This window comes from Sinocyclocheilus anshuiensis, unplaced genomic scaffold (assembly GCF_001515605.1).
Source record: "Sinocyclocheilus anshuiensis isolate Anshui unplaced genomic scaffold, SAMN03320099.WGS_v1.1 scaffold207, whole genome shotgun sequence".
NCBI lineage: Eukaryota > Metazoa > Chordata > Actinopteri > Cypriniformes > Cyprinidae > Sinocyclocheilus > Sinocyclocheilus anshuiensis.
In genome coordinates this window covers 4,936,028-4,952,429 of record NW_015551045.1, presented here as the reverse complement: position 1 = coordinate 4,952,429, position 16,402 = coordinate 4,936,028, and the positions used below count along the sequence as shown (strand labels likewise).

Sequence of the window (16,402 nt, the reverse complement as noted above, 5' to 3'; positions counted from 1 at the left end):
GTTTCTATGCCTAGTAAGAGCTTGATTAGCTGGTTCAGGTGGGTTTAATTAGGGTTGGAGCTAAACTCTGCAGGACACCGGCCCTCCAAGACTGAGTTTGGACAGCCCTTGTGTAAACATGTGGGCGATGTTATGCAAATCTTCCAACACAGTAACTTTGTGGGGGCGTGTTTGAATGAGGCGTTTTAGAAGGGCGTGGACCAGTCTTAACTTTTATAAAGAATATCTCTTTGGGTTTGAGGTTTTAATCTTTGCAACTTTACGGATCTTATCTATGCACGAACAGCTTGTAACACTCCAAAGAGAAAGGAAATTTTGAAATTGCATCATATGACCCCTTTAAGTGAACTAAAGTATGCCTTGTCCAGTTTGGTTTTTAATTGCACTACTGTACCGTTAACCCTAACCATATCCTAACCCCAACAGCAGCAAATATCATCCACATTTAGCAGAAAAACATATTTGTTCATTGTATTACATTTTAAAGCGAATTATATAAAGGGGCACCATCAATCTTATTTGAATAAGCTCAATGAAAATTCTGTCATCATTCCAAATCTACATGATTTTCTTTTGGAGAATTTTTGAAGAATGTTCACGTTGCTCTTTTCCATGTAAAGAAAGTATACTGTGACCAAAAGCTGTCAAGCTCCAAAAAAGAACACAAACATAACATAAATGTAGTCAAAATAAGCAATTCTAAAACTTTTTTAATACTTTAATTTGGCCACCTTAAATGTTTGCTGAGGTCACCTAACTGAAAACCACTGTTCTATGATTTCTATGTGACCCTGGACCACAAAACCAGTCTTAAGTCGCTGGGGTATATTTGTTGCAATAGCCAAAAATACATTGTATGGGTCAAGATTATTGATTTTTCTTTTATGCCAAAAATCATTAGGATATTAAGTAAAGATCATGTTTCATGAAGATATTTTGTAAATTTCCTACTTTAAATATATAAAAACGTAATTTTTGATTAGTAATATGCATTGCTAAGAACTTCATTTAGACAACTTTAAAGGCGATTTTCTCAATATTTAGATTTTTTTTGCACCCTCAGATTCCAGATTTTCAAATAGTCGTATCTCGACCAAATATTGTCCTATCCTAACAAACCATACATCAATTGAAAACATATTTATTCAGCTTCAGATGATGTATAAATCTCAAAATCTTATTCATGTATCCATATATTTAAACATGGTATGTTAAATTTGATCTGAGTTGACAATTATGTCAAGCACCATTGGCTCTTATTTTTGTCACTTGAAAGTCAGTTTGAAGTTTGAATAAGTTTAAACAAGTTTGAATAAATTCTAATAAAAGTCTTTTTGGAACCGCTTTTGGCTTTCTTTGTGTGGAAAAGAGCAGCTGGACAATCTGCTTAACGTCTCTCCTTTTGTGTTCCAGAGAAGAAAGAAAGTCATATGGGTTTGTAACAACACAAGAGTAAAAACGATAGTTTTTTGGGTGAACTATCCTTTTTAGGTTGAACTATTAGTCCTTCGTGCTTTGCTTGACATATTTCAATAAACCTTTTTATGTAAAATGAATTGGTTTGTACATTCCTCCTGAAGTGTTCTCTCAGTGCTGATTTTCACACGGTTAATCTATATCTGCTGCTCGCATTCCAGACGCACAGCGTACTCAGTCTGGGTTGTTTCACCGAGCACATGCTCAGCTCAGCGATGACTTTAATTGATCTTAACAGCTCTTAAAGATGACAGCCTGAAAACAATTAACACCTTTGCTGACTCTACCTCCGGCCGGCGAAGGCATAATATTTGTTTATGCCAGCAGCGCTACGGGTCACATCAGCCCTCTAAGAGTTTACCGTTTTAAAACAAAGATTTCAGCACTCTTTAAGAACAGCGAGAGAGCAGCTTTGACAGTCTAGTGTTGTTTTAAGAACTTAAACTCTCCAACTGCCCGGTTTGGATGAGAGTTTTAGTCCAGTGTCACCTACACTCTCTGTACTCTCTGTATGTTTTGATGTTCATCTAGTCGGAGCAAGAAAAAAAAAACCTGAAAAGACTTTTCAAACTGATTAGCGGATGACATATTTATGACATTGAGGAATACTTTTGCCATGACCTCACACTTGCGAGATTTGCAGCAAGTGTAATGGATTAGCCTGTGTGAAACAAATGTCAAACTGTCAATATTTATGCAGCACATGAACCGCTTTACAACTGGATCAGATAGGGATTGGGTTTTTAAGGTTCGCTGTCTGAAGAGCTTATGTTGGCACCTCTGAGGTTCGGGATGATGAAATTCAGAGTACAGGCCGCTCTTAGACCGTTGTAAACTGTCAGAAGTATTAGCGATGAAATCATTATTTTGACTGTTTGATCTCTGGAGGCAAACAGTGTAGAAAAATCTGACCAACATCCTTGACTAGAAGCCAAGTACTGATGGTGGGCAGACACCTATCCTGTAGGTTTTCTCCAATTTCTTCCTGTGCAATGGGAGTTTAATAGAACCAAAAGTTGTGAAATTTGGCAACCTGGTTGGGAAAGGTCTCAATATTTCTTGTGGCAATTTTGGAGTCAGTTTCTTAAACCCTCTAGAACCACTAAAAGTTCAAATGTTCATATTTAAGCAAATTGCTTTAGAGCCATTTGGTCTAGTTTCCTCTTCTTGTAAAACTTTGTCTTAGATCTTTTGCCATGTTTCATTTGGTTGACAACAGACCTGAAAACTCATCCAACAGCTTTCATCAAATTGTTTCTACATTTTGATCACATGATCTTTATAAAAACTTTATAGTTCACAATTTTCACTGCCATGTGGCACCATACAGGAAGTGAAGGTGTATCCTTCTGGTGTATTTGCATATCAGTGACACATTTTACTCTTGTAAAAAAGAAGTGTACTTAATTGTATTGAATGTGCACTTGTAGAGTACTTCAAACCTTATTTAACAAAGAATATTTCAGTTCTTGCAGATAATATAATATTAACAAATTAAAAGACCACTTAGGTGTACTTAAGAGAATACGCTTTCATGACTATTTTTCGTAACACACTTAAGTAAAGTGCACTTTTTAATCATGTCAAATTAAAAGTTGTAGTTTAGTTTAAGTACATTTTAAATCATGTTTTAATGAGATGTTGTCATGCTTTAAAGGAGTACTTTCATTTTGACGTAAAGTGCTTGATTATAATTGTAATTGTAATGGTAAAATATATTATTTTGGTAATATATTTAAATGTACTAAATTCCAACTTCATCATTACAAATAAGTAATTAACTTGTAACTCCTAAATGTAACTAAACTAATTCAGTTTAAACCAATAGATTCTTATGGCAACCAGTTTGTATCTTGTGTCTTTAGAAAAAAAAGAATAAAAAAGACCAATCCAGTAGAGTACAGTGCTTTTTATGGAATATTTGAAAGATTTTCCTGCTGTTCTCTGAACACAGTTTATACATAGTTCTAGAGAAATGACAACAAATATAGGTCCTGATAGTGGAGCAGTTTTGCTAAACAAAAGGCTGAAGACGGGTGTAAAAACAAAGAGCTAACAAGCTAACTCAAAAGATGTGTTCTCTTATAAGATTCCTCTCTATTCACAAACCTCTATGTACAAACAAAGTTTACACCTCCTTAAAAGACTGATAAAAGGAGCAATACATTCAAAAGAGTTTTCTTGTCCCATGGGCACAGGTCCCAGTGCACGCCAGATTAGCAATGTGACTTAAAAAGTGTTCATTTTTGCATTACTAGCCAGTTTATTTTGGTAACAGCCCTGGAATGCATTCCCTCTTGTTGGTTGTGCCTGAAATAACCCTTTGAATCTAAATGCTGCCACTGTGACTTAATAAAGAAGGAGCCTCCCTCGTATGCTTAACTTAAAGGGGTAGTTCACCCAAAAATGAAAATTCGGTCATCATTTACTCCACCTCATGTCAACACAAAAGAAGGCATTTTAGAAAATGTTTCAGTGTTTGTATGTTCACACTTTTGGACCCCACTGACCTTTGTTGCGTGGACGAAAACAGTTGAAACATTCTTGAAAATATCTTCTTTTGTGATCCATAGAGCCATACAGGTTTGGAACGACATGAAGGTGATGCGAAAATCATTTGGGCGAACTGTCCCTTTAAGATAAAGTTTGTTTTCTTTTTATTGTATCTTTGTCTGTTTATCAGTCAAACTTGGAAATGAGTAGCGACACGAGAAACTGAGAAGTCAAAGAGAACACTCCACCCTTAAAACACTGCCAGCTTTTTATGTGGCAGGCTAAACTGCGGGCAGCTGTTCAGACAAAGGATCTGAGTGGGCTAAGGAACATTACAGCAATTGTAATTCAGTGTAAACAGTCCATAACAGTGACAATTGTTTCCAGCTTGGAGGTACTGTAACACATCTATGGCATGATGCCACGCAGGGGCCGCTTGAGTGGTCCAGTGGGCAGTTTGCCCTAAAGGGCCAAAGCATGTACTTACAACCGTGCTGATTTCCTGATCCTGATTTTTCCAGATGGTTTTAAAGGTGACTGTTTTAGAAACTCCACACTTTGATTTCTTCTTGTCATTCTAAGCAAACAGTTCCATTTTTGTTCTATGCTTGTCCTCATGACTTACTGAATTAACAAGAATAAAACAACTTTATATAGTTTTTCATTGTGGTTGTGTTTATTACATAGACATATTGCCCTAGTCAAACTCAATAATTTAAAATCTTAAAATTTCAGAGAATATATACTAATTGTTGCACAAAGCACAGAAATAATGATTTAGTGTGAAAATTAAAAATGTGATTATTTTTGTGATTATTTATTTATTTTGCACTGATCTTCAACCCTAAAACATTTTGAATGGAAATATGTTTTCCTATATGAAAAAAGTACCCATATTATAGAAATTATACTGTTTAACCCTTTAAGTGCCACCCCCCATTTTTGAATATAAATGTGAAAGTGCACTATTCAAACTCAAATTGTAATAATTCATAAACGCTTTGGAATACAGGCCTAAGGTTGGACTCTTTTTTAAGAAGACAATCTGCAGATTATTGCAGAAGTGGAATCATTTCAAAATATTAAAGTATCAAAAAGTTAAAGAAGTTTAAATTTACTGTAAAGCAAATACACTGTACCATTTTTATTTCATTATTATTTTTCGAAATAATCCAAAATTGCTATAAAATTAAAGCCTTATGTCTAAATAAGTTATGTTCCAAATTTGAAGTTGAGATAAAAAAAAATTGAGGTTCCTGAGAGATTTTATTTAGGGCGTTATACCACAAACAGCCACCGGGTGCCATCAAAACTCCATTGAATTTTTTTAATGCATTTTTCTGTCACAAATGTCTAAATATCTCTGTCAATATTACTTCTATCACAAAAATGGAATCTTGAGACTCAGACCTTTCCGACGATATGTATTTTGTCAAGATTCTAAAAAGTTTTGATTCTAAAAGACCATAATACATTTTGTAATATGTCACCTGACTCCACCCACTAAAGGGGAGGAGACCGCCAAAAGATTTTAAAGTACCAATTCCATGGTAACGCAACGTCCGATTTCAAAATGGTTTTCACGGGATGAATTTTGAGGTTTTAAGCTTTCAAATGATATGTAATTTATGATTATTACTAAGATATGTGACAGAAAAAAGACAACGAAAAAAAGAGTGCAACTGGGCCCACCGGTGGGCCGGTGGCACTTAAGAGGTTAAAAAAGTTATACTTAAGTGTGTTTTCCTATATGAAAAAGTACATATACATATATTACAGAAATTACTTTAAAAACGTTATACTTAAGTGTGAAATGAATGTTATATTTTTTAACACTTAATGCATGCCTATTGCAATTAAATGAAAATGTATTAAAGTTTACAATTATATTAAATGCAATTAGGACTTTTTACACAGAATGTATTGACAAGCATTTATGGTAAACTAAAATAGGCCTATACCTTAATGTAATTTCTATTGAAACTTGTATGTCATGTTTTTAAATACAGTTTATATTTATTTTATTTACATACAATAATTCTGAAACTTTTTAGGGTCTTTTTTTTTCAGAGCAATTATAATATATACATACAAAATGCCACCGTTTTCTCATCTGTAATTGGGCAGGCCCAAGTGAATAGAGGTTGCACACAGTCAATTGTGCTGCTATACATATAAAATGTGCATTTCTGTATTTTAAGAAACTGCGCCTGTTTGTTGGAAATGTCTTGGACTTTGGGTTTTGAAAGGGTTACAGACCTGAAGCTGGGATAAGACTGGCGATCCAGAACTATTTGTCAGGTTTTATGAACGATAATGGACAGTGCTTGTTTACTCAGCTGAGTTTCCCATGGCAAATGCAGTCCAAATCACTGTGCGTGGTCACGGACACAGTGCAGTATGTTCTTTTGCTTTCTACTATAACAAAACAAAGCTGAAAAAAAGTATAAAACAATACATAATTTGCCATTGTTCTTTGTATGTGTGCGCCATATGGAAACAATTGTCTTAAATATTGTGAAAGAGTTTGTGTATGTGTGTCTGTGTGTTTCTGCTTGTCTGTGTTTATTAAAAATGCAATGCAAATGCAAATATCTCTGTCTTGTAGAGTTCTAAACTATGCAATGTCAACACTGTGCAATTCGTTGGAAGTTTTTCACATGCACTTTTATTCAGAGACCTTTTTCTGGCCACACATTTTTATGCAAAAATATGCAATTTGCACATATGATTTAACCTTAAAATGTTTCATTGCTTGTATTTTTTTCTCTAGCTGTTAAAGCTAAACAAATACTGTTTTATTACTACTTTTTCTGTATGTGTGAATTAAACAAATTATTGCACATTGTGATTTTTTTTTTTTGTGTGTGTGTGTGTGTGTGTGTGTGTTTAAAACTATGACTATTAAAATGTACCATGGTACCATCATGTTTTTGGACATGTACAATAGTAACTTGATGCATCTTTAAAAACAGGTGCTTTGGAGTACAATGTAAATACCATTATATAAGAATATTTTAATGATTCACTATCACTATCTGCAAGAGTACTTTTTTGTTGTTGTTGTTTGCAAGGGGAACAAATATACAGTAGATGACAATTAATGTTGTGCCTTTTTTTTTTTTTATTACATATAACAAGATAAAAAGGGTGGGATTCCTAACAGGAATGTGAAGTCTCGTTTATTGTGTATTTGGAGGTGTAATAGTGCCCTCTGTTGGGGAATTTAACCCCTCATTCAAAAATACATGTGCTGATAGAATACACATACCAAAAATTCCATCTAGGGAAATTAATTAAACAAATAATCAGCTAAAAGCTACATTTATGCTGGTTTTAGTCACTCTGCAAGTTCACATATGCATTTTCTATTTTATTTAGAGTTGAATGAGAGTATGAAGTACTCCTTTAATTGGAAATCATCATTCACATGTTTCATTCACATGATGCATCTGATTCACAGTTATTGTGTATTTTTAGATTTAAAAAGGTAAAGTTTAAGACTAAAACTAAGTGGAACTATGATATTTACCTTCAATGATGTGTTAAAACCTTTACATTACATTGACAGAAATGGTAACCTGACAATATTAAAAATTAATTGGTTTTATTCAACTCGAAAATATTATTTAATTTTGCTAAATCAACCTAAACACATTAATTTATACAATTTTAATGGTTTAAATCAGGTAGAAATAACTGTTTAAGATGACGATTGGGGGTTAAAATTTATATAATGTAACAATCTTGATATTTGTGAGAAATGTGCTGTTTGCTTGAAGGTCAGCTACATTTATAGGGATATTTCCCCCAAGAAAAAAAAAGTTTATTTATTTACTGTTGTTCAAAACTGAAGTGACTTTCTTTCTTCTGAGGAATACACAGAGATATTTTGAGCTCTTCAAAATATCTTCTTTTTGTTTTCTACAGAAGACTCGGAATGGCTTGAGGGTAAGTAAATAATGACAGAATTTTCAATTTTGAGTGGAATATCTCTTAAAAATAGTGTAATTATATCTGTATCTGAAAGCCAGGCCTACATGGGATCAACACACATAAAGCTGTTCAAATTTGCACGAAACTGATGCCCATCGTACAGTTTAATACATTTCGCTGCCATCTTCTAAAATTTGACTATAGTACTCATAGCTCTGTTTAAAGAATTCCACTGATTTCCCCTCAAAATCAGCACAGTAAATACGCAGTCCAAAGACATGCTACGACAGAAATGACTATTAGAACAATGCTGTGCTAGAGTTTAGCAAAGTGACAGTCGAGTAAACTGACAACGGGCCGTCTATATTGCACCTCATCACGTTTCAACACGCCACAGCACTTTCTCAGTCAGTGGGTCCACATCTAAGTGCGTCCCGTGGACATTGTTTGCCACTTTACCCCCTCCCGATGGCCACACAACTACTGAATACTTTATCTGCAGCCACAAAACAGCCTCAGCTGTCAATCTCTGCCACTTCTCTTAGTTAAGCTGATCAAATGGTTTCTGAGCGTCCTGACGTCCTCATCTAGACTTCAAATCTGCCTGCCCACAATGGTCTCTCAGCTCCCTCGAGTGCTAGACTTTGAGGACATTAAGTGCCGTCTTGTGTCTGTTGTCACTCTAGACAATCGATGTTTCTTGCTTGTTTGATTGTCATCAGGTTAATGATTTATTTATACCATGTGTTTATGTGAAAGGCTGCCTTTTTCATCCCTAAAATCTCAGCATTTCGCTGGAATCCACACATGGAGGCAATATGACACAGACTCTTGAGAAATGGACCCTGAATTGGAGATGACATCAGGAAAGCGTTGGCCTAACCTCCGCTTATGTCCGCTGTCCATCACAAAGATGAGCGTGATGGAGTCAGGATGCCAAAGTGCTGCAGGATTAACAGACTTTCAAGGATGCCTCCTTTCTGCCATTTTGAATTTGGGCTATGAAGGATCACAGTGTTTTCTGAACGCGTTGCGATGTTGTTTTTGACTGCAGTTGTTAGGCTTCACGTCCTCTTTTTGAAGGGTGTACTGGAAATGTCCATTAAGTTTTGACAGAGACATTTGATGAGCTTTGTCCCAGATTCCAGAGCCAGAAGTTGAAAGACAGAGCGACTTTGTGTTATTACTAGCTGCAACTTAAATCCTGTTGTCAGACTCAGTTCCTGCTTTTGGCTTACAATTCACAAATTATGTTATAAATATCAAATATATCTATTAAAGCAATATCACACATGCAAAAGTATGTTATGCACATACATCATTTGGCCGTAGGCATGAGGCCGAAATTTAGTGGTGCAATCCAAGAAAACGTGTCTCATTCACTAATAAATGAGTGGATGATTTCATACCATACTTGTATGCACAGGAGAACTTTTCACAAAAAGAGTTTAGTCATTTGTATAAAACACACCCATTTCCGTATAAGGGCTTTCTGCACAACCTTTCCTTTACAGCATTTCATCACTCTCAGAAAACATATGACACTCTCTTTTCATCTGAGAGAACACGCAGCAAGGTCCTTGAGCAATTCAAAGTGTAACATCCTCAAAACAAGTCCCCAGTCCTATCCCCAATCACATTTACCGAAATTTTGCACAATGGTAAAAAAAAAAAATTTCAACGCAGATTTTGCATTATGTTTAAGGTTTTCCACACAAATTTGCTGTGTTGACAATAAATGCTGCATTGTCCATTGACAGTGGACAATGAACAGTGAACAAACTGGTTGAGTGAATGACTCAGTGACTCATTTATAAAGACAATAGCTGTATTCGAAATCACCTGCATTCACTATTCCCTACTCCACTAATATAGTCCAAAGAATGAGTAAATGATAACCAGAACAAATTTAGACATCTGGACAGTGCCAGCAGTGCGGCAGACACAATCTTCTGGTGAGACAGGAATTAATTCACCGTGACGCTCACAGTGCACAGTGGTATTTTCTAGAAGCTGCCCGTTTGGGGGTAACGCATTACAAGTAACGCGAGTTACGTAATCAGATTACTTTTTTTCAAGTAACTAGTAAAGTAACGCATTACTTTTTAATTTAGAAGGAAATATCTGAGTTACTTTTTCAAATCAGTGACGCCAGTTTCCCATGTCTTGACTGACAGCTCTTGTGTTGCCATGTTGGGAGAAATCGGGAGTAAGTACAGAGTGTGAACATGATGTTACTGTAGTTCTAGACTAAATGTCAACATGTATTTACTCATCTCACCTGCACAAAAACAGATTCAGTATTCCTCAAAATGAATAAAAACAGTCAAATACAGACTCAGGATATGATGTAAACCTGCAATAATTAAATATTTTAAATATACTTGATGTATTTAATCCCATTTTATTAACCAGTGTCTTCGCTTATGACCTTCGATGACCTTCTAATTCAACCATACACTCTAAAAAAATGCTGGGTTAAATACAACCCAGTGCTGGGTAAAATAGGGACAAACCCAGCAATTGGGCTGTTTTGACCCAGCGGTTGGGTTAAAACAGCCCAATTGCTGGGTTTGTCCCTATTTTACCCAGCACTGGGTTGTATTTAACCCAGCATTTTTTAGAGTGTACTAATAAGCAAAAATGACTTTAGATAAACAACAACATTTGGTTTTCAATTTTTCATTGCTGAAGAGTGTTGAACTTTCTTCTCCTGCATTCTACTGTACAGACGTGAATTTACATTTCCTTCAGCCTGAGGCTTATTCATTTCACTTTTGGTGTGAAAGGGCTTTTACTTCTGCAAAACAGAACTTTATATATTAAAAACAAGCAAGCAAGCCCTGCCCAGATTTAAAAAGTAACGCAAAAGTAACATAACGAATTACTTTCCATAACTAAGTAACGTAATTAGTTACTTTTATATGGAGTAACGCGATATTTTAATGCATTACTTTTAAAAGTAACTTTCCCCAACACTGGTTATATACTCCTTAATGAGTGCACTCTATAATATCCACTATGGTTTCAGACATCATTACAAATGGCTGTCCTCTTAAATAGTGAACTATGTAAGGGTATTGGGAGCGATTTACATTTACATTTACATTTAGTCATTTAGCAGTGACTTACAAATGAGGACAATGGAAGCAATCAAAATCAACAAAAGAGCAATGATATGCAAGTGCTATGGCACAGCTCATTAAGCCTAACACAGTACACGTAGCAAGGTTGTTTTTTTATTATATAATAAATAATAAATAGAAAACAGATAGAAAAAGAATAGAGAAGCTAGTGTTAGTTTTTTTTTTAAAGAAAGCAAGCAGTTAGTAAATCAATAGAGTGCAAGTCTAAAAGGGGCACGTTTTTTTTTTTTGTTAAGAATAGAATTAGAATAAAGAGTGCTAGAGTTAGAGGGTCAAATAAAGATGGAAGAGATGTGTTTTTAGGGACTCAGCTGCTCGGATTGAGTTGGGCAGGTCATTCCACCAGAAGGGAACAGTTAATGTAAAAGTCTGTGAAAGTGATTTTGTGCCTCTTTGGTGTGGCACAATAATGCACCGTTCACTTGCAGAACGCAAGCTTCTAGAGGACACATAAGTCTGAAGTAATGAATTTAGGTAAAGGGGTGCAGAGCCAGTGGTGGTTTTGTAGGCAAACATTAATGAAAGTAAATTAATTGATTTCAGCACAGCCAATCACTAGTTTTGTTACTGAATGAATAAATGAATGTTATTTTGAAGTCTAGTTGAATGAATAACTAAATGACTCATTAAGACGGTCACGTGCTGCCTACTTGCGTAACAATGTAGCATGCCGAAAAAGTCAGTGAAATATCTCCACCACTAATACAGATTGAAAGTCTGTTTGGAACATGCAAACACTGACAAGTGGAATGTTTAATAATGTTCATTTAAATACAAAGAATCATAAAATGACAAGGGTTCACAGATGGTATTAAGCTAGTCACTAAGCTACGTATTTCACTTCCATGGGTCTACCATGGTGTTTTGAACATGTCCCATGGTAGACCCGTGATATTCCTTGAATTACCAAGAAGTACAATATAAATACTATGAATATTGCAATCCAAATTCAATACCATGGTAGTTTAAATCTTTATAAGGCTGCATCATACCACATTTGGCCAGCACTATGGTACACTCTAAAAAATGCTGGGTTGTTTCAACCCAACTTTGGGTCAAATATGGACTAACCCAACTGTTGGGTTAAATTTTTACATTACATTTTTAACCCAAAAGTTGGGTTAGTCCAAATTTGACCCAAAGTTGGGTTGAAATAACCCAGCATTTTTTAGAGTGTATAATCAAAGTATAATGCCAAAGCCTTCTGTGAGGCAAATCACGTTAAGGTTATGCAATTATGTGTGGAATATCTTCATATTAATCTTCTTTTCTTTTCTGATGCAACCTTTACACCAGTTCAGTTTGTCAGCAATATAGTAGCAAACTGGGATGAGGTACTATCGACTTGGATAGCCATTTAATCATTTTAATTGAAAGCAATAGGCCCACATTTGTATTTATTTGGCAATCTTAAAAGTACAGTTAATAACCATATAGCTCAGTCTAAGGTTTCTAATTCAAAGGCTGATGATTAATACAAAAATCGACATATTTATTACATTCTAACTGCTGTAATATATCTCTCCTTTTTTTGTTTTCTTTTTTAAGGTAGGCTACAGAACTGGATTAGCCCTATAAATTGTAGTCACTAATCTAGCTACTTTGTTATGGTTCAGAGTAACATGTATTTGTTTGAAGAAATAAAGAATTCGTCTGTTCTGCTTAAACAATTTTATGAATCACGTGCATTGGGTTGCACCATGGGTTGCACTTGGCTAGGTACGTTTATGGGGGAAAACTACATTTCCCATGATGCCCGCACACGACGTCATGCCCGCGTCCGCTCCCTCTTGACGCACAATACGCGTCACCGTAGTAACTGGCCGATCCGCTGCTGTGTCGATTAGCGCTGGAGAGGCGGAAGGGGCTGAGGGTTTCTGTTATTATCGGTAACAGTTATCCGAGTCCACCTGTGTTTTAGTCATAGTGCGGACTGGACGACACGATATTGTGGCTGAGAGCCCCTGCTAAAGCGCCGAGATGTTGAATATGTGGAAAGTCAGGGAGTTGGTGGATAAAGCGTGAGTATGCCCGGGCTTTTGCTTTCTAAAGAGCTTGTGTGTCGATGCAGAGGCCCGTTACTTGTAAAGGTGCGGATCCCGTGACGTCACACACCCTCAGCTGATCACGAGCACCACACGATTAATATAACATTATGATCTCTTTTATTTCACTAGTTTCAACCTCTTTATGACCCCTTCCCGATCATGTGTGTTCTTCTATTAAATGTACATAATTCCACGCTGTTCTGCACGCGTGGTTTTTTTGTTTCTTGGCTGTGTTTCAAACCCCAGTGAGTTGCCTACCTAGGCAGCATCTTTGGGTAACGTTACGACAGGAGCGTGCAGCAATTTGGGGCATAATAGGCGCGTTTTCCTTGCCTATAATGCTCTCAAAATGTTGACTAGGCAGACAGCTCACCAAGTTTACAGATATAATCTGCTTACCTGTTCATTCTTCTTGTCAACAGTGTTATCCTGCTAAAGCATCTTAGTAGTCAGCAGCACATGAGCTTGAACGGTCTCTGACAGCATGTCTCCTTATCTTATGTACAGTCACATATGTTTTGTTTGTGTGTATAATGTTGAAGAATGTGTTGTTTGAATGGTAAACAGTTAACCGGTTACAGGCCCGTTATACATGCTAGCTAATTAGCCTATTAGCTTAGCTAAAGTCACCATTATAAATTCGTATGGGGAATAGATAACGGTATCGCTCAACCTTAACGTCACAACACAGACTTTGATTATATCAGATTTGACGATATAACTGTCATCCCTAAAATTACGACGCCAAAATGACCTTAGTATCACTTTATACTCTGTGGGCCTTGTTTTTCTCCATCACGTTAACGTTAGGTGGTCTTCACCTGAAAAATTAATTGTTCAGGTGAAGTTTCAGTCAGTTTAATCCTTCAACTGTTTTATTTTACAAGTGATGGCAGAACTTTGCGATGCAAATTGATGAGAAACATCAATATTAGTCTTGATTTTAAAACTAAACGTGATCTTATTAGGGTGAGAACTGTATTTTACTTCTTGGTTAGCCTAATGAAACACTGGGTGTCTTTTCACAGAAAGTTTCCAAAAAGTTAGTGAATGGCTATGTGCTTTTCTTGGTCACAAATTTTTTAAACAATAAAGAAACAAATTATGTATATATAACATTTAAGTAGCAGGTTATAGTGGGAAGAGGAAAATGGTTAGCATTGATTCATTGCATTTTTTCAGTTTTCATTTGCTTTATTTCACAAAGTGTATACTTGGAAATCTATGCAATTTCATTATGCAAATCAATCCTTTTTCACAATATTTACACAGAAATAGTGCATTATTCACCAACGAGGCTGTTGATTGACTAGCCAGCAAAATAATGGTTCACTTACTCTGCAAACTAAGCACAATTATTGGCCAAAGTGATAATCACAAAATGGTCAACAATCATTCATTCATTCATTCATTTATTTTATACTGTCTCAAAATCAGTCATAATGACTGTTTATCTGTTGATAGCATTAATATATCATCCAAAAACCAAAAAACAGCTTAAAGTCTTAAAGGTTAATTATTTATCCATTAACATGGCTAATTGGTGAATTGTTAAAGACCTTTCATATCCTTCATTACGAGTTGGAAAAAACCTGTAGAAAAGGTCTCTGAAAGACTATCTTAAAATCTTTGCTGTCACGTTCCCATAAAACTGATTTGATTGTGTAAACTTGAGTCTAAATGTACAACTGAAGTAGTTGGTGAAAACTAACCACACAAATAAAATTTTCCCTGATCCTTTACTAGGAATGTAGCACTACTGTTTTTTAATTCTTATTGTCAGTTTGCCATTTAGTGGAGCATTTCCATTTTGTATTAACCTTTCACAAATACTGGAGAGATATTAACGTCTGTGGAGAAAAGGCATAAAAGGCCATATGTCTATACATTTTCAAGACAAGAGTTTTGTGCTATAGGCATAGCTATAAAATACAAAAATCTGCATATTCAAACAATATATAACTTGAGTGACATTTTTCAATCATAGCAGAGGAACTATCGACTGGACAGTCGTTTTTGTGGTGTGCATTTAAATGGTTTAATGCAATTAAAATACAGTTTTTATAGTGGTATAAAAATGAATTAATTTTCGTAATTATGAATAATAATATTTTTACCAAAACATTTTAAAGCGTGTAAAAATACACTTTTGAGTTGTTGTTCAAGTGATATATTGAAGTGGACAGTTTTCAGATTATGAAAATATTATGTTTATATTCATGATCTCAGTAAGTACTGCTCAAGCAGTTTTCCTGCTTATAATTTTTTTTTTTTTTTCTGTGTATCTGTTGCACAAAAAAGTTCTGCAGTCAAGTTACTGTAATGGATGCCACAGCTGAAGGCATCTTTTAAGCATGCATGAATTCTGCTGAAAGGAGGTGAATATTGATATAGCTGGCCTTTTCATTGGCATTCATTGTGCATTGTTGGGTTAGGCTTCTTTGTTTGTCCTTGCAGTGGTACCCACGATAATAAATAAAAGAATCATCAAGTTATATTACGCTTGTTAGCTTGGTGCAGGCAGCGTTTGTTCCATTCAGTGTGATTGTTTGTGGTGTAACATATAATGCGGTACAGCATGGTGATGTTTCTAATTCATTTAGGGCTGGATAAATGGAATGTACTGCTAGCTAAATTGAATTTTCAGCATTGCCGCAAGGGGCACTGATAGTGGCATTTGTGTAAACTGTCTTCTACAGTAATTTTCCTCTTTTTGGTCATTGCTGTAAATCTTTGTCACTCATTCTGCTCTGGAAAGCCAAAATGCAGTAACTATTTTCTCAAAATTGTTGATGCTTCTCTTGTAGTTGTGCTAAAGTGGAAAAGAGAGTGTGAAAATTGAATCAATCAAAAGCAATGAAGTTAATGTATTTTGATTTTGTATGGTAGGATGCATGTGTGTTAAAATTAGGGATGCACCGATACCACTTTTTTTGGAACGAGTCCGATACGATACTTTAATTTCTGGTACTCGCCGATACCTGTATTTTCATTGCATTTGCAATTTTTACAAATACTGCACAGAAACCAAAAGAATATGAATAGTGTTAGTTGGCTTTGTTCATTTAGCAAATATATGTTTCCTTCAGTTATTTTCACACTTAATTATGCCTGTTAAAATGTATTGTACAAGCTTTTGTTACCTTCACTGTTCATTTATTGCTCTATTGCATTTAATCTTTAACTGCACATTAGAGCTGCTCCACTGCAGAGGCTCAGCACAAGACGTTTACCTGTAATAATGCAGGGAACCAAGTCGTGTATGCTTGATATTTAAAATAAAAAAAATTAAAAAAAGATGTT

At 35.4% G+C, this 16,402-nt stretch overlaps 1 protein-coding gene across 3 annotated transcripts in view; it reads left to right on the top strand.

Annotated features, from left to right (window-relative positions):
• Positions 1-12,861: 12,861 nt before the first annotated feature.
• Positions 12,862-16,402, top strand: part of LOC107661732 (clathrin interactor 1-like) — a 42,733-nt gene continuing 39,192 nt past the window's right edge. For 2 of the 3 annotated variants that reach the window (XM_016451487.1, XM_016451484.1), the window contains exon 1: positions 12,862-13,072. Coding sequence is in view for 1 of the 3 variants with exons in the window: in XM_016451488.1 (XP_016306974.1) it covers positions 13,032-13,072 (41 nt within the window). In the remaining 2 variants the exon portion in view is untranslated. The remainder of the gene's footprint in view (positions 13,073-16,402) is intronic. The other variant, XM_016451488.1, reaches the window with a different exon arrangement.